Source organism: Chionomys nivalis, chromosome 1 (assembly GCF_950005125.1).
Source record: "Chionomys nivalis chromosome 1, mChiNiv1.1, whole genome shotgun sequence".
Taxonomy (NCBI): domain Eukaryota; kingdom Metazoa; phylum Chordata; class Mammalia; order Rodentia; family Cricetidae; genus Chionomys; species Chionomys nivalis.
The window spans coordinates 163,711,358-163,729,196 of record NC_080086.1 but is presented as its reverse complement, the minus strand read 5'-3'; the positions used below and the strand labels follow the sequence as shown (position 1 = coordinate 163,729,196).

Genomic DNA, 17,839 nt, shown 5'->3' with positions numbered 1-17,839 from the left:
CACAGGACCAGGACAAGTCACTCTGTGCGACCCTAGTGCCTCACACTTCCCAGCCACCCGCGTCCACCTCCACCCCACACATCCCACACAAGCCTGGAGGTGAGAGCAGTGAGTGACCTCTGGCAAGGAAACAGTCACACGTGTCACACGTGGAAAGGGGCACACACCATCAGAGCCCCCGTGTGCACACGTGGAAAGGGGCACACACCATCAGAGCCCCCGTGTGCACACGTGGAAAGGGGCACACACCATCAGAGCCCCCGTGTGCACACGTGGAAAGGGGCACACACCATCAGAGCCCCCGTGTGAAAAGCTACACACTTGCAAAGTCCAGCTCTGCCAAGGACCCACTGCTACTTCTAGCACACTAAGGATTCTTCAGTCAAACCACTGAGACACTGGTGACCAAGTCATTTCAGTAATAAACTAGGTTGTGTGTGCAAACGCAAGCATTTAGGAGAAATAAATTCTGGCTGAATTAAATATGCAGGAATTAAAAAACGCATGCACTTCCATCCAGGAAAGCCATGCTTTATATATTTAAAAAAAAAAAGACTCCCTGGGGCTGGAGAAATGGTTCAGAGGTTAAGAGCAGGTTCTATTCCCAGCACCGGCATGGTGGCACTCGACCACCCATAAATCCAGTTCCTGAGAACTTGACGCCCTCTTCTGGCCTCAGCTGGAAACAGGCACACATGTGCACACATGTAAGCATAACACTCATACACATAAATTTTTTTTTTAATTAATAAAATAAATAGAGCAAAAACAGCGTCCCAGATCAGCTGCTGCCTGGAGCTGGGACTGCAGGAAGACCGGAAGGCCGGAGCGTTTCGGGCAGGACACAGCTCTGCAGCTTGAGGGTTACGGCAGAGGTTAGACTGCAAACTTCAGAATACCAGAGAGAAACTTTATTGTCGGCGGCACTGTTTTTTAAGATTTATTTTTGGAGTCAGCAAGGCAGATCACAGGTATCATCCAGACCACGTGAGTTGACCCAATAGTGGAAGGAGAGAGTGGACTCCGGACGCTGTCCTGTCCTCTACATACGTGCTGTGGCATGCAGATGCCCAACATATACACACAAAATAAATCAATGTAATTTCAAAAAGTTAAATATTTATTTTTATCTCTGCCTTACCGTGGGGTGGGGCATGCACATGCGTGAACATAAGTGCAGGTGCCCACAGACACCAGAGGCATCAGAGCCCCTGAAAATGAAATTCCCAGTGACTGTGAGCTGCCTGGCATGGCTGACGAGACCCCAGCTTGGGTCCTCTGCAGGGACTAGTGCTCCTAACTGCTGAGCATTCATCTTTCCAGACCAAAATTACTAAACTTTTTTTTGTTTGTTTTGTTTTCGAGGTTAAGTAATTTTGGTCTGGAAAGATGAATGTTTTATTTTTCTGAGACAGGGTTTCTCTGTAGCTTTGGAGTCAGTCCTGGAACTAGCTCTTGTAGATCAGGCTGCAGGAACTCACAGAGATCCTCCTGCCTCTGCCTCCCAAGTGCTGGGATTAAAGGCGTGCGCCACCACCACCAGGCGAACCTTTTTTTTTTATTATTAATTTTTTTATTTTATGGGCATTGGTGTTTTGCCATGGGTATCAGGTCCCTTGGAAGTGGAGTTGCGGACCATTGTGAGCTGACATGTGGGTGCTGGGAATTAAATCCAGGTCCTCTGGAAGAGCTGTCGGTGTTCTCAACCACCCAAAATATTGTAATTTAACAGAAGGTAAAATCCTGGGGGCTGGTGGATTTAAATTAGTTTCCCAGTTTCTGCCGTGGGTCAGAGTGTGGGCATCAACAGGATGGGCCTGTAAAGAAACTCAGAGCTCTACGTGGCACGCCAGAGCCTGACTTCAGTGGAGTCGATCAGTCAATGCAGACTGCAAAATCAGCAGTTCTGCAGAAAAAGAACAGCGCCACCTACTGTGACACCAATTAGAGTCAAATAAATACCTAAAGGGCTGGGGGTGAAGCCCCATGGTGGGCACTTGCTTAGTGCAGATGAGATCCCGGATCCGATCCCCAGCACCAGGACGAGTGGATCAAGCAGGCAAAAGAGCCGACACTGTCCCATAGGAGCTAACAGTGTGAGTGGGCACCACCATGAAGAGTCAAACAGGCCCACGGCGGCTCTTAGTGAAGCCTGCTCACAAGGCTGACCCCTAAACATCAGATCCACCCTAACCAGACTAGGGAGGACTCCCACTCTCTGCACCCAGCAATCCTGAACCCTGCTTTCCCAAGACTCTGGAATCTCAGTGTGCTACACAGAGGATGCCTGTGTGACCAGCCCCAATAAAAACCCTGGTAGACAGCAATTCACGGCTCTTGTTAAAAACTAGAAAACTAGAAAGACTCTGCGTGGTTTCCTGCCGGCTTCACGCTGGGCGCTTTTCCGCTTGTTAATTTCACTTCCTGCCCTTTCCCTGCAGTAAACCCCAATGCTGAGTGCTCTAACCCATCACACCTGGGGTGGTCTAGGGCCGGCAACCCAGAGCCCCCAAATACAAACCCCAGATTTCATGATACCGAGCAGACTGAAGCTGAGCTCAAGGTCACCCAACTACAGTGAGAGGAGCCAAAGATGTTGTGCCCAAACAAAAGAAATGAGGGACTGGCAAGGGCTTCAAAATCTAGGACCACATGGTGGAAGGAACAAACACTTGGAAGAACACTCAAAACATACAAATAAATAAAATTCATTCTTTTTCTAAAAGAAGAAAAAGGTATTTATCTCACCCCAAAGGGAATGGCAAAATTTAGGCAGAAAATGGTTCACCAGTTAAGAGTACTTGCCGGGCAGTGGTGGCGCACACCTTTAATCCCAGCACTTGGGAGGCAGAGGCAGGCGGATCTCTGTTAGTTCGAGACCAGCCTGGTCTACAAGAGCTAGTTCCAGGACAGGCTCCAAAAGCTACAGAGAAACCTTGTATCGAAAAACCCAAAAAAAAAAAAAAAAAAAAAAAAAAAAAAAAAAGAATTACTTTAAAAAAAAAGAAAAAAGTAGCCAGCTGGATGCTGCATGCCTTTACTCCCAGTACTCGGGAGGGAGAAGCAGGTGGATCTCTGTGAGTCTGAGGCCAGCCTGGTCTACAGAGTGGGTTCCAGAGCAGCCAGACTACATAGAGAAACCCTGTCTCCAAAAAGAATAAGCCAGGCAGTGGTGTGCACACCTTTAATACTAGCACTTGGGAGGCAGAGGCAGGCAGTGTGTTCGAGGCCAGTCTGGTCTTCAGAGTGAGTCCTAAGCCAGCCAGGACTAACTACATAGAGACCTTGTCTCAAAAAATTAAAAAAAATTTTCTTTTTAAAAAAGGAAGAAGAGGAGAGAGAAAAAGGAGAGAAGAAGGAAGAGAGGAGGGAAAGGGGGAAGGTGCAAGACTAGAATAAAAACTAAAAAATGAAAAATAAATAAATAAATCAAAGGGAGAAATGCACACAGCACTTGCAAAACTCAATGACCAGAGCTGTGTGAATTCCCAACAGGGAGAAATGCGGTGTTGGGCTAGGTACCGGGCTGAATCTGAAGGTTCTGATCTCACAGCAGTCTGGAGCTCAAACCCTAGGACACAGTAAGTTGTTTCAAAGTCCTGATCAGATGATGTGAAAAGAATTTAGGAATTGCTTAAGGGGGAGCCCTTCTTAGCTCCACCCCAGCACTCCGCGTACCTCTGCCGGCAGGTCAACGGATGTGTTAAAAGCACTTGGGGTCCACTGCTTGGAAATACTGACTTTGACGTTGCTGAATGTTTTTCTTGACGCGTGGAGCAACGAATAGCTGCAAAACACAGAAAACAGAACTGAATGAGAAGCGAAGAAAACAGCGCTCAACAAAAACCAAAGGTGCACGTTTGTTTTATTCAAGTTTGGAAGCTTTACAAGGAAAACTGCAGAAGCTGCCAATGAAAGCGGGCTCTGCTGGGGCTGGAGAGAGGCTTCCGCAGGCAAGAGCACTGGCTGTTCTTCCAGAGGACCCGGTTTCAATTTCCAGCACCCACATGGCAGCTCACAACTGTATTCCCCCAGTTCCAGGGGCTCCAACGCCTCCCACAGACATACATGCAGGCAAAGCACCAATGTCACAAAATAGCATGTATAGTGTTTTCAATAAAAATTAATAGGGCTGGTGGGATGACTCAGTGGCTAAAGGGACCTGGCTCCAAGCCTAACAGCCTAAGTTCAATCCCTAGGGCACACGTGGTAAAAGGTGAGAACAGGCTCCAAGATCTGGTCCTCTGACCTCCACTCTCAGGCCATGGCAGAGGGCACCCGCGATAAATAAATAAATGTTACTAAAAATGTCACTTAGGACTATAGGACCATAAACACAGACAACTCCTCCAGTCATGCGGACTAGTTCGGGGCTGCTAAGCCTCAAGTATCACAGGAGTTACCCAAATTCCTGACAACATCCCTCTCATCTTTGCTGCTCTCAGAGGCTCCCTACATCTCCTGAACACACACATCTTTGTTTACAAGTTCCAGGTTTCAACAGAGAGCACCTGGTGTCAGACTGGGGTTTCTCAACATCTGCAGCATTGTATATCAACAAGTTCTCTGTCAAGGTTGAACATTTGCGGCACACCTGGTCTCTGATACTAAATGAAAATAGGACAATCAAAATGTCACAAAATTGTCAAATAACCCCTAGAGAGCAAAATGACCTCGAGAACTACTATCCTAGTCATCCACAAAGTACAACGGGGATATCAGAATGCACATCTATAATACAAGGACAGAGGTATAGGATGGATACACACACACACACACACACACAATCAGGCTAGCCTTGAAACCACAATATATACACCTTGTCTCAATAAAATAAAGGTAGAAATGAAGCTTGAGTGCGCAGCCTAGAATTTCATACAACAACTGAATTCTATTCATAAAGTTATAAAAAAAATAATTAAGAGCCACAAAACAGGGGCTGGAGAAATGGCTCAGTGGTTAAGAGCATTGCCTGCTTTTCCAAAGGTCATGAGTTCAATTCCCGGCAACCACATGGTGGCTCACAACCATCTGTAATGAGGTCTGCTGCCCTCTTCTGGTCTGCAAACACACACAGACAAAATAAATAAATAAATAAATAAATAAATAAATAAATAAATAAATATTTTAAAAAAAAAGAGCCACAAAACAAAATGTGCTGCTTAGGGGTTAAGTACAGGCTAAGCACAAATAAAATGGTATGATTTCATCCCCATCACCATAGAAATTAATTAAAACTTTAAATTGAATAATGTGAGCTAGAAGCTGGCTCAATAGATACAAACACTTGATGCTAGCTAGGTGGTGGTGACACACACCTTCAATTCCAGCCCTCGGGAGGCAGAGGCAGGTGGATCTCTGTGAGTTTGGGACTAGCCTGGTCTACACAGCTAATTCCAGGACAAACAGTGCTACACACAGGGAAACTCTGTCCCGAAAAAGAGAAAGAAAGAAAGAAAGAAAGAAAGAAAGAAAGAAAGAAAGAAAGAAAGAAAGAAAGAAAGAAAGAAAGGAGGGAGGAAAGAAGGAAGGAAGGAAGGAAGGAAGGAAGGAAGGAAGGAAGGAAGGAAGGAAGGAAGGAAGGAAGGAAGGAAGGAAACGAACAGAACACTTGCTGCTCTTGCAGAGGAGTCTGGTTTAGTAGTTCTGGGCACCCACATGATGGTTCACAACGGATGTGGGAGTGTCATATGAAATCTATTGCTTTCATTGGTTAATCATCAATAAAGAAACTGCTTGGCCTGATAGGTTAGAACATAGGTGGGTGGAGTAAACAGAACAGAATGCCGGGAAGAAGAGGAAGTGAGGCAGATGCCATGCCTCTCCTCTCCAGGGCAGAGGCGATGAAGCTCCAGCCCAAGATGGATGTACGCTAGAATCTCCCTGGTGGGTCACCACCTCGTGGTGCTACACACATTAATGGAGGTGGGTTGATAAGGATGTGAGAGTTGGCCAGTAGGAGGCTGGAGCTAATGGGTCAAGCAGTGTTTATATGAGTACAGTTTGTGTGTTGTTATTTCGGGGCATAAGCTAGCCAGGCAGCTGGGAGCCGGGTGGCAGGAACGCAGCCCGCAGCTCCTTCTACACACAACCCTTAATTGCTTCACTTCCAAGAGCTCCAATGCCCTCTTCCAGCCTCCACAGGCATTGCATGCATGTGGTACACTTACAGCATGTGGTGTACATGCAGACAAAACATTCATACACATAAAGTTTTTAAAAATGTCAAATTGTGGCCGGGTGAGGTGACACATGCTTTTAATCCCAGCACTCAAGAGGCAGAGAACTCTGTGAGTTCAAGGTCAGCCTGACCTAAGTAGCAAGTTCCAGTACAACCAGAGCTACACAGTGAGACCCTATCTCAAACACTTTGACTTATGAGAATGTCATTAAATATTTGGGGGGAGAAAAGCACAGCTGAGCGCGAGAGGTAGAGCTCAGTTACACAGAATGCACTCAGCAAGCTTGCAGCCATGAGTTCCGTGCCAAGCACCAAAACTGAAACAAAACAAATGAAGTACAGATGGAAGCCCATGTCAACCAGCACACTGGGCTCTCTGATGCAGCACCAGTCATCAGAAGACAAGAGTCGGGAAGCCACTACCTGAAGAAAGTGAGCAGGAACACAGCGATGTGGTGATGGCTGAAGCCGCTGAGCAGAGACCCCCTCTGCAGAAATCGTGGCCAGGCCATGCTAGCCTGCCTCCCTGTTCACCCCGACTTCAGTCTTCAGAGTGATCAATTACATCACTTCTTTCTGGAAAGACAAGGATACATTATTGACATTTTTTTTTTTCAAACAAAAAGTAGACCTATTGGCACACGCCTCGAAAGCCAGCACTTGGGAAGTTGAGGCAGAAGAATCGAGTTAGCTCAGGTCATCCTCAGCTACCAAGTGAGTTTGAGTCAGCCTGGGCTACAGGAGACCTGTCGCAAACACACACACACACACGCACACACACACGACAGAAAAACAGACAGACAGAGACGGAGAGAATGATAACCCAATCTATCTGAAATAAATTTTGTGAGATCTGAATTAGTAGGTTTATGACCAGTCAATGAATAATCACAACTTCATTTCATAAGCTTCCTGGTACCAGAAAACTGTATTGAAAATTATGTTTTGTAGTCATGGGCTAGTCCTGGAGTAGGAAAAGAAACCTCAACAAAAGAATATACCCAGTAGAAGGAACAGCCGTGCAAATGGAGAAGAAAAGCATTCATTTTTACAGAAAAAGCAAAGGAAGTAAACAGACAACTCAGAAGAACTTAGCTCTTAAAGGTAAGTAACAAAAGTTCCAATTAAGTCAAGCGGTGGTGGTGGTGCACGCCTTTAATCCCAACATTTGGGAGGCAGAGGCAGGAGGATCTTTGTGAGTTCGAGGCCAGCCTGGTCTACAGAGCGAGTTCCAGGAAAGGCTTCAAAACTGCATAGAAAAACCCTGTCTCGAAAAACAAACCAACAAACAAAATCAAAAAAGTTCCAAGTACTATTAGAAACGCTGATTAAAGTGAGGAGTCTGCACAGGGCTGAGGAGTCAGCTCAGTGTTGGGAGCATGGACTGCTCTTCCAGAGGACCTGAGCTTAGTTCCCAGCATCTATGTATCAGGCAGTTCATAGTGTCTGTATCTCCAGCTCTAGGGGATCTGCTGTCTCTGGTCTCCATGGGAACCTGCACCCATGTGCACGCACACACCTGCAGATACATATACCTATATATAATTTAAAATAATAAAAATAAACCTAAAACAACTAGAGAAATGGTTTAGTGGTTAGAAGCACTAACTGCAAGCTGAAAAGGGCCAAAAAAAAAAGCACTGGTTGCTCTTCCAGAGGACACCACAGGTTCAATTTTTAGCACTCCAGTTCCAAGAAACATGTGGTGCACATACATACATACATACAAGAAAACAGGCAGACATACAAATAAAATCTGTTTGAAAACATTAATACATACTTTCACTTTAACTGGGCATGGTGGCATTCATCTGTAATCTTAGTATCAGGAGACTGAGGCAGAATCATCAAGACTAGCCCAGGATACACAGCAAGCCACTGATAAACCCATCCCTCCAAAAGAAAATTGTTTTAGCTCCAAATAAATAGAATGTAGCTAATTTCACTTTGAAATCACTCCTTCTGAAAAATGCTAACAAATTTATGAACCAATAAGAAACTAAAAACTCTGACAAAATAAATAACCTGTTTATAATTCCAGGAGTTACAAAAACAAGAGCTATCATGTGTTGCTACCAAAATTACAGTTCTTGGTCTTGGTAAATTGCTTGCATGGAATTCAGGAAGTTCCGAGTTTGGCCCCCAGTACCATATAGACCAGGCATAGTAATGTATGCCTGTAATACCAGCACTGGGGAGGTGCAGGCATTAATTCAAGGTCAGGGCTGGAGAGGTGGCTCAGAGGTTAAGAGCACTGGCTGCTCTTCCAGAGGCCCTGAATTCAGTTCCTGGCAACCACATGGTGGTTCACAACCATCTATAATGAGATCTAGTGCCCTCTTCTGGCAGGCAGGGATGCATGCAGACAGAACACTGTCTAAGTGATAAATAAATCTTTAAAAAAGAAGAAGATGATGATGAATTTAAGGTCATCCTTGGTATACAGTAAGTTCTAGACCTGCCTGGGAGTACCTAAGAGAAAAAAAGAAGCAAAGAAAACAGTCCTTCTACCTGAACACATTCCACCTCAAAACACTGTAAGAACATAAGTTATAAAAACGTAAAATGTAATAATAAGAAAAGCTAGCCGGGCCGTGGTGGTGCACGCCTTTAATCCCAGCACTCGGGAGGCAGAGGCAGGTGGATCTCTGTGAGTTTGAGACCAGCCTGGTCTACAAGAGCTAGTTCCAGGGCTGGAGAGATGGCTCAGCGGTTAAGAACACTGATTGTTCTACCAGAGGTCCTGAGTTCAATTCCCAGCAACCACATGGTGGCTTACAACCATCTCTAATAAGATCTGGTGCCAACTTCCGGCCTTCAGAAACACATGCAGGCAGAACATTGTATACATAATAAATAAATAAATCTTTAAAAAAAAAAAATAAAAAGCCGGGCGGTGGTGGCGCATGCCTTTAATCCCAGCACTTGGGAGGCAGAGGCAGGCGGATCTCTGTGAGTTCGAGACCAGCCTGGTCTACAAGAGCTAGTTCCAGGACAGGCTCCAAAACCACAGAGAAACCCTGTCTCGAAAAAACAAAACAAAAAAAAAAGAAAGAAAGAAAGAAAGAAAGAAAGAAAGAAAGAAAGAAAGAAAGAAAGAAAAGCTAGAGCCAACACGATGGCTCAGTCAGTTAGAGCACATGCCGCCAAGCCTGATGATCTGAGTTGGATCCCCAAGACCCACACAGAGAGTAGAGAACCAACTCCCTCCTTCAAGTTACCCTCTTACCCCCACACATGTGCACCATCCCCCCACACACAGTGTGAGTGTGAATGAATCACTACATTAAAACTCAACAAGTTGAGATTACTACTGCTTTAGCAATAATAGTTGTCTAATTCAGAGCCACATGGATACTTCTCTGTATGTATGTATGTACATATGTACGTATTTACTGAGATATCTGAGACCATGTGGATTTTAACCACTTTATCCTAAGCCATAGAGATGAAACCGAGAAGTCTTAATAAGCATATGGGGAAAACAGTTTTAAACAGTCACCTGCTGTTGGCAGACTGCCACTTGAAATGAACACTATTATAGCATTTGGTCCTATGTAATTACAATAATTAAAAAGAACACTGTGCACATATAGCCTCCGTAGCCCAGAGACGGCTTCCACTCAGACTGAGCTAGGGGCCCTTGAACACAGGGGGTCTCTGCCAAGTCAGGATGTCAGCACACTTTGCTTTCACCATGTCAACACCGTGAACACACACTGGGTATGGCTGCTGTCTTTCAAATCTAGCCAGTTCTATTACAATTAATAAAGCTCAATTTATTTCTTTATTTAATTAAAGTATTTCCTTCCTTTTCCTTCTTTCTATGTGAGGATGCCACAAAGTTAAGATTCTTTTTTGTTTTTTTAATGTGTACTGGGGTTTTTCCTGCATGTATGTCTGTGTGAGGATGCCACATACCCTAGACCTGGACTAACAGACAGTTGTGAATTGCCATGTGGATGCTGAGAACTGAACTCAGGTCCTTTGGAAGAGTGGCCAGAGCTCTTAACTGCTGAGCCATTTCTCCAGCCTGCCCTTCTCTTTCTAACCAGGCAGGGTCTAGGTCTCCTAAGCTGGCTTTGGACTCTCTATAGAGTCAAGGATGAGTTGTTGTCTTGCTTCCGCCACCCAGGAGTGCTAGAATTACAGCTGTGCACGACCACAGCCACTTCAGCAGTTCTGGAAATGAAACCCACGGCCTCCTTCACGCTCGGGAAACCCTCTACCAAATGAGCTATATTAAAAAAAATTGGGATGGGGTCTTGCCATGTACCTAGGCTAGCCAGGAACTCAATATGTGGCCAGGTTGGCTTTGAACTCATATAAACCTGCCTCTGCCTCCCAAATGCTGTTAATTAAAGATATCCACCATCATGACTGGCTTACTTTTTTTTTCCCCTAAAGACACATCCTAGGGGCTGGAGAGATGGCTCACCAGTTAAGAGCATTAACATCTACCAGCAGTTAAGAGCATTAACATCCAAAGCTACACAGAGAAACCCTATCTTGGGGGGAAAAAAAGCATTAACATCCACATAGTGGCTCACAGCACTTGGGAGACAGAGACAGGCAGATTTCAGTGAGTTCAAGGCCAGCTTAGTCTATATCTACAAAGCGAGTTCTAGGACAGCCAAGGCTGTTACACAGAGAAACCCTGTCTCAAAAAATACAAAAAACCCACATAGTGGCTCAATGGCTTACAACCCTCTGTAACTCCAGTTCCAGGGAATCTGATGCCCTCTTCTGACCTCTGCAGGTATTAGGCAGACACACATGCAGACAAAACACTAAACCACATACAAACAAAATTTTAGGCTGGGTGGTGGTGGCCTTTAATCCCAGCACTTAGGAGGCAGAGACAGGTGGATCTCCATGAGTTGGAGGCCAGGTAGAGTGAGTTACAAGACAGGCTCCAAAGCTACAGAAAAACCCTGTCTCAAAAAACAAAAACAAAAAAATAAAAAAATAAGGACACATCTCATTATGTAGTACAGGCTAGCCTCAAACTCACTATACAGTCCAGGCTGGCCTCCAAACTGGAGCAATCTTCTTGCCTTAGCCTCCCAAGTACTAGCATTTCAGGTAGGTACCATCACATACCACTTACTAAAGCTAAATTTCTGTTTTTTAAATCATAGTAACTTGTCATTTACTATTTTTTCAATGATTACTGAACACATAATTATCATGTAATAGCTGACAGTGCTAAGAATTAGCTTTCCTTATTACTTATGTGTATATCTACTTATTATTGTATGTGAGAGAGAATTTGAGCATGCATGCTAAGCTATACGTGTGGAGGTCACGGGACATCCTTAGAGGCAATTCTCTCCTTTCACCATGGGCTATGGAGAGCTAACACAGGTCAGCAGACTTACAAAGCAAGCACTTTACCTAGTAGCCAGCCCTAAGTTTGCTTATATTTTTTTTAAGTCACAAAATACAGTATACATTTGTTGTATACAGCATGTTTTAGAATATGTACAGTTTGTGGAATAGCTCCATCAAGGGAATTAACAAATGCATTGCCTCACCGGGTATCATCTTCTGCGAAGGAAACACTTAAAATCTACAAGATACATTGTTAGTATGATATGCAGAGATCTTGACCTTAATCCTTCTCTCTGAAGGAAATTTTATATCCTTTGATCAATATCCTTCAAACTTCTACATTATCACCTTAAAACTAAATATATATATATATATATATATATATATATATATATATATATATATATGTATGTTGCCAGCAGTGGTGCCCCATGCCTTTAATCCCAGCATTAGGGAAGCAGAGGCAGGTGGATCTCTGAGTTCAAGGCTAGCCTGGTCTACAGTAACAAGTTCTAAGGCAGCCAGGGATACACAAGAGAAATCCTGTCTCAAACAAATAAAAAACCAACAGAAAAAAAAAAGGTCTCTTACACATATACATATTAAAAATAAGGTTTTGGGGCTGGAGAGATGGTTCAGTGGTTAAAAGCATGGACTGTTCTTCCAGAAGCCCCAGTTTCAATTCCCAACACCCACATGGCAGCTCATAGCTGTCTGTAACTCCAGTTCCAGGGGACCAGGGAACCCGACACCCTCACCCAGACATACATGAAGGCACAACACCAATGCACATAAAATATAAATAAATAAATAAATAAATAAATAATAACAACATAATAAGGTCTTGGACAGGGGCTAGTAGCTCAAGCTGGTGGGCCACACCTTTTATCCCAGCACTCAGAAGCGAGGCAGGCAGATCCACAGCATATGAAAAAGGGAGGCTGGTAGAAGAGAAACCATACCACAGCAGCCACCCACCCCCAGCCCTCCAGCCCCTGCATTCCCTGGCATGGTCTTCCCCCACCGCCCAGTCCACCCTCCCATCAGCATATGAAAAAGGGAGGCTGGTAGAAGAGAAACCATACCACAGCAGCCACCCACCCCCAGCCCTCCAGCCCCTGCATTCCCTGGCATGGTCTTCCCCCACCGCCCAGTCCACCCTCCCATCAGGCCTTCTGAAAACACAGAGAGAGTTAACTAATCAACTCTCAAGAAGCAAGCATACCTCTCACAGGCCACCTGCTTCAAAACCCCAAGGGGTCCATGCCCACCCTGCCCCGGGGGGCGGCGGCTTTCCCACCACTCTGCCGTCCAGCACTGGCCCCTACACTGGACAGCTCCTGTTTAGGGGTTCTTCCCCAGCACCCCCCTTAAATCCCTCTGTAGTCTATGTCTTCTCCACTTATCCTTCTCCCTGTGTCCCCAAGAAGTCTCACTCCAAGGGTGCAACTCAGGCCTGTCATTAGCTCCTGCAGGATGAGTTCGAAACACCCTTGCCTCTGATACTTCAAGCTCCAGCACTCATTTCACCCAAATCAGGTTCCTCCCCTTGCCCACACTTCCTTACCAGATTAAGTGCAGCCATCTCCCCAGTGGGTCTTTTCTTCTCCCAGGCCTGGCCCGCTTCCTTCCCTGTATCCTCACAGCGGAGCTCTGTCGGAGAAAAATCACACAAGCGGGCTGACTTCAGATTCAAACCACAAACCTCAAAGGGCAAGCAACAGTGCCGGGCAATCCTCCCACACTTCCCTAACAACCCCGCTTTCTCAACCTCTGAGACAGCAAGCGCTTTCTCCCTTCCCTTTCTAAACTTCCAGGATCTTCCTCTGCTCTGTCACCCACCCGGTCCTGTGGCTTTAGAGCAATGCTTCTCAGATTCCTGCCACTAACCCTAACACTCCAGGGTTCCAACTGACCACAAGGTATCTCTCCACAGACCTAAAATAGGATCCGTTTCCTCCAACCCTATTCCTCCCCTGGGAGTCCTCCCCTCAGAAATAACACCTGCATCCCCCCTGTGGATGAACAAAGTAAACAGGATTAATTCTTCATTTTGCCCTTTCTCTGAGCTTCCACATCCAGCCCCTTACTAAATGCAGTCCCTTTTACCTCCAAAATATATCCCAATAAACCCCCTGCCACCACCCTAAGATGACCTGCCCTCATCTACCCCCTGCCCACTGTAACAGGATTTCATTCCCTATATATTCACAGCACCCCCAAATGATTCTTCACACACTAGTAAAACTACATTTTTTTGGTTTTTCGAGACAGGGTTTCTCTGTAGCTTTGGAGCCTATCCTGGAGCTAGCTCTTGTAGACCAGGCTGGCCTCGAACTCACAGAGATCCACCTGCCTCTGCCTCCCGAGTGTTGGGATTAAAGGCATGCGCCATAACTGCCCGGCTGTAAAACTACACCTTACAACATTAATCTGACCATCAGGCAGGGTGGGACATGTGTGAGCAGCACTTAGGAGGCTGAGGCAGGACTATGGTTAATTCTGAGATGGGCCTGAGCTACGAAGAAAGACTCTATCCCCGAAACACATAAATCAAAGGCTAGCTACAGTATTGCTACCAATAATGTAGGCTACCATTAAGTTGCAAGGACAGAATATGCACGGCCCCAGGTTCATTATTAGACCCATCAAAAAGGGGGAGGGGGAAGGAGGAATCAACTTCTGCTTACAACCTTTTGATGACTTTCCAAGAAACCGACAAAAGAAAAAAGAAAAAAAAAAAAAGCAGGTCTTTGCAGAGCATTCCCAGTGTGTCTGTCTTAGTTCCCAGTAAGAAATGGGTGTGACTAAGGGATGGGGAACATCAGGGCTGGTAGGGGTCTGCCTGCATAGACTGGGCTGGAATGGCTGAAGGCTCTTTTATTGTACTTTTCAATTGGTAAGCTTGGTCATCACTGAGAAAAATACCTGATGCAAACGACTTAAGAGAAGGATTTACGCTAGCTCACGGTTTCAGAGGCGGCACTCCATGCTTGGGTCAACTGACTCTGGGCCTACAGCAAGACCGAACGTCAAGATGGAGGGGCACGGCGAGAGGAAAATGCTCTCACCTCACAGCAGCTAAGGAAGCAAGGGAGCCACAGTCAGCAGGCGAAGTCAAGATTCACCCTTCAAAGGCAGGCCCCCAGATCTCCTTCCACCAAGACTGACCTCCTAACAGCCTACTGGGTAGGAATTCAGCGGTAGCTTAGCTGTTGATGAAGTTAGCATCCTGATGATGCAATCACTCAAGGGCACTGCCACCTGGGGATCAGGACCTCACCAAATGAGCTTTGTGGGAAGAGGCCTCGAATACAAACCACAGAGCAGAACATCAAGTGACATAAAAGGGCACAGAGTAACAGTAAGGCCGCCCCTGCTTCCCACCCCCACCTCCCATCTCCAAACCCCTGTCTGATGAGTTCCTTTCCTGTTCTGGCAGACTCTGGATCTCAGCATTCACCCCAAGCAGAGCCCTTCAGACAAACACACTTCCAAGCACACAGCACACAGTCCAGCCCCTTTTCTTCCTCACCATCAGAGGCAATCTATTTTCTCAGCACCTACACGCCTGCTGCTTGAGTCCGAGCAGGTCCCATTATGTGAACAAATAAATCCCTATCTATTGTACCAGTCCCCACTGGACGGCTGAGCGGCTTCCAGTCCTCTGCCAGGCCACAATCTACTCTTTGTCCGCTTGCCTCTTCCCCCTCCCTCCTCCCTACACCTACCCCCCATCTCTGATTCCTGAACCCACCAAGGCATCTCTTTTGGACCTTGGTGCTTTTCTCTTGGTTCTCTACAACAGCTTGGTCTTCCCTTTCTGGGGGTCATTACTCAGATGTCACCTCCCCAAGAACTACTCGGACCACTCATCAAAAATACTTCCCCTTGGGGCCAGGTGTGGTCACATTTAACGCCAGCACTCAGGATGCAGAGGTGTTTGGGGTCAGCCTGGTCCACAAAGCAAGTTCTAGGCCTGCGTACAAGACACCAGAGCTTCACAGAGAGACCCCATGAGCAGAATACTGCAGCACACTGCCCAGCTAGGAGGCAGTGGAGGTGAGACTGCTCTCAAGTACCCAGCGGTTCAAGGTCAGCATCACAACAAGACTTCATTACAAAACACTAAAAGCACTGGCCTTGGAGATAACATGAAATATGGTCAGTCCCACCTACTCAAAGCTGACAACAGACACTGCCATTTCAAGGCAGTATGGAATACAAAGTGCAATTACAGACAACAGCCTGGGTAACACTGAGATCCTGTCTAGAAACAAAAATAAAATAGAGCTAGACATGGCTCAGTAACAGAGACTTGCCTAGCATACATATGCAAGGCCCTGGGTTCAAGTTCCTGTACCAATAAATAAATAAAAAGTTTCCATTCCCATTTCTGCTTCTTTAATGATACATGTTTACTGTAAACTCCATTTAAAAAAATGGTGTCTTTCTCTGTACTAAGACCTCCCTGAGCACTTAGACCATCAAAATAAAACACAAACTTTGTCAATGATTTCTCTCCTTCTTTTCTTTTCTTTCTTTATTTGTGAGATAGGGTTTCTCTGTGTAGCCCTGGCTGACCAGAAGTCTCTGTAGACCAGGCTGGCCTTGAACTCACTGAGATCCACCTGTCTCTGCCTCCCACATGCTGGGATTAAAGGTTTATGTCACCATCGCCCAGGGTCAATGATTTCTTTAGCTGAATGCCTGCCTACAAGACACCAGCATCCTGATAGGGTCTTTGCACATATAATCGGAGCCAGCTCTCCAGGTGGTTTTCAGGTGAGAAAAAGATCTCAGGAAGTAATTTCTCTCCTGAGAGACAAAGCATGCACTCAAATCCAGCTCTAACTAGACTCCATACCATATTGTGTAAGCGGGAAAGTTAAAAGAGAAAACACGCCAGGCTGCGTAATACGTAATTAGAATTACCACATCTTAAACCCACTGGTATGTAGTTGAGGATAGGAAAAGTCTAACTTATAAACAAGTGTGGTTCCCTTACACCCTCAAATGGGCAGAACTGGCAATCATCCGACTCTCAAGGATTTGGTTTTTACATGTGTACTCCAAGTACTGGTAGATAGAAAGGCATCAGACGCATCGCTGAGTTTGGCGATTTCATGATACTTTATGTGCTATCGTTTATGTGCTAATACTCCGCACTTAAAACAGTATCTTTCTGATCTCTCATCATCTAACTAGAAGCTAGTCACCAATTCCACGCACATCCCTTCTCCTTTCAAAACTCGAGCCTACCCAGGTGTATACTCCTATGATCCCAGCAGGAAGAGCCTAAATTTGAGGCCAGCCTGGATTACAGAACTACACCCTGTCTCAAAAGCTGGCAGAATGCGCATTCATTTGGGAGCCTGCCTTAGAAGCAGGGTTTGGCTCCGTGGGAGAGTGTTTGACCAGCACACACTACACCTGCCGTGCTGGTAAACGGTAGCTACCCTAGCATTCCAGAGACAAGAGTTCAAGGTTATCTCCACCTAGACAGGAGGTGAAGGTGACGTGGACAACGCGACACCTGTCAACACACACACACCAAATCTAGTAATTTTTTTTTTTTCTTAAAACTGCCTCATTACCACAGATGTTTAAGGACCTCGCTATCTGTGGCAGGGTTCTAAAACCACACCCTTTTATACCAAGGTTGCTAAGAGCACATTCTCCTCATTTGCTATTTTTGGACATGTTCCAAAGACAACTACTTTCTCCTTCCTCCAGACAAAGCATGAACCATGCCAATGGTCACTGTAATGACATGTCACCCTCACTGACGAACAGGCACCCATCCAGAACCTTAGACAGTGAACACTGAACCTGCTTGCCCCTCAGAGCCAGAGAACGACCACCCATTACTCTGACACGAAAGTTCAAGTCCATTTAGTTCACTTCTTTGAGGCTCAATTTCCTCACTTAAGGATTAAATGAAACGATTTACTGCATTTTTTAGGGCAGTCTGTCAGACAGGAAACGTCTGGCAAATGGCGAAGAAATAATCCAGCCATCAAAGAAGCAAAGGCGCTCTTTTCATCGGCGATTATTTCGTAAACTCAGAACCGTGTGTGAAGATACCAAGCAGTGGTTAGAGGCTAGCAATTACAAGTCTGGTTTTGCTAGCCCTGGCAACTATGCTTCCTCTAAAACATTTCAGTAAGCAATCACGGCATCGCTTAACATATTTCAGGAAACATTAAAACTAAGTGGACACATTCCCGTTGTCCCTATCAAGATTAAGAACAGGCCACACTCTGCAAATAAGAGTCAAAGAAAGACGAATAAGTAACAGAGCCGAATTCCTGGTAGTTACTA

The 17,839-nt window shown here is 45.6% G+C and overlaps 1 protein-coding gene across 3 annotated transcripts in view; it reads right to left on the bottom strand.

Annotated features, from left to right (window-relative positions):
* The window catches only part of Slc37a3 (solute carrier family 37 member 3), a 42,484-nt gene that overhangs the window by 24,110 nt on the left and 535 nt on the right, over positions 1-17,839 (bottom strand). For 2 of the 3 annotated variants that reach the window (XM_057788531.1, XM_057788549.1), the window contains exons 2-4: positions 13,083-13,168; positions 6,605-6,757; positions 3,679-3,787 (exon numbers count right to left, since the gene is read on the bottom strand). In XM_057788531.1, coding sequence (XP_057644514.1) covers positions 3,679-3,787; positions 6,605-6,693 — 198 coding nt within the window. In that variant the 5' untranslated portion in view covers positions 6,694-6,757; positions 13,083-13,168. Of the gene's footprint in view, positions 1-3,678; positions 3,788-6,604; positions 6,758-13,082; positions 13,169-14,443; positions 14,574-17,839 lie in introns of those variants that run through there. The other variant, XM_057788540.1, reaches the window with a different exon arrangement.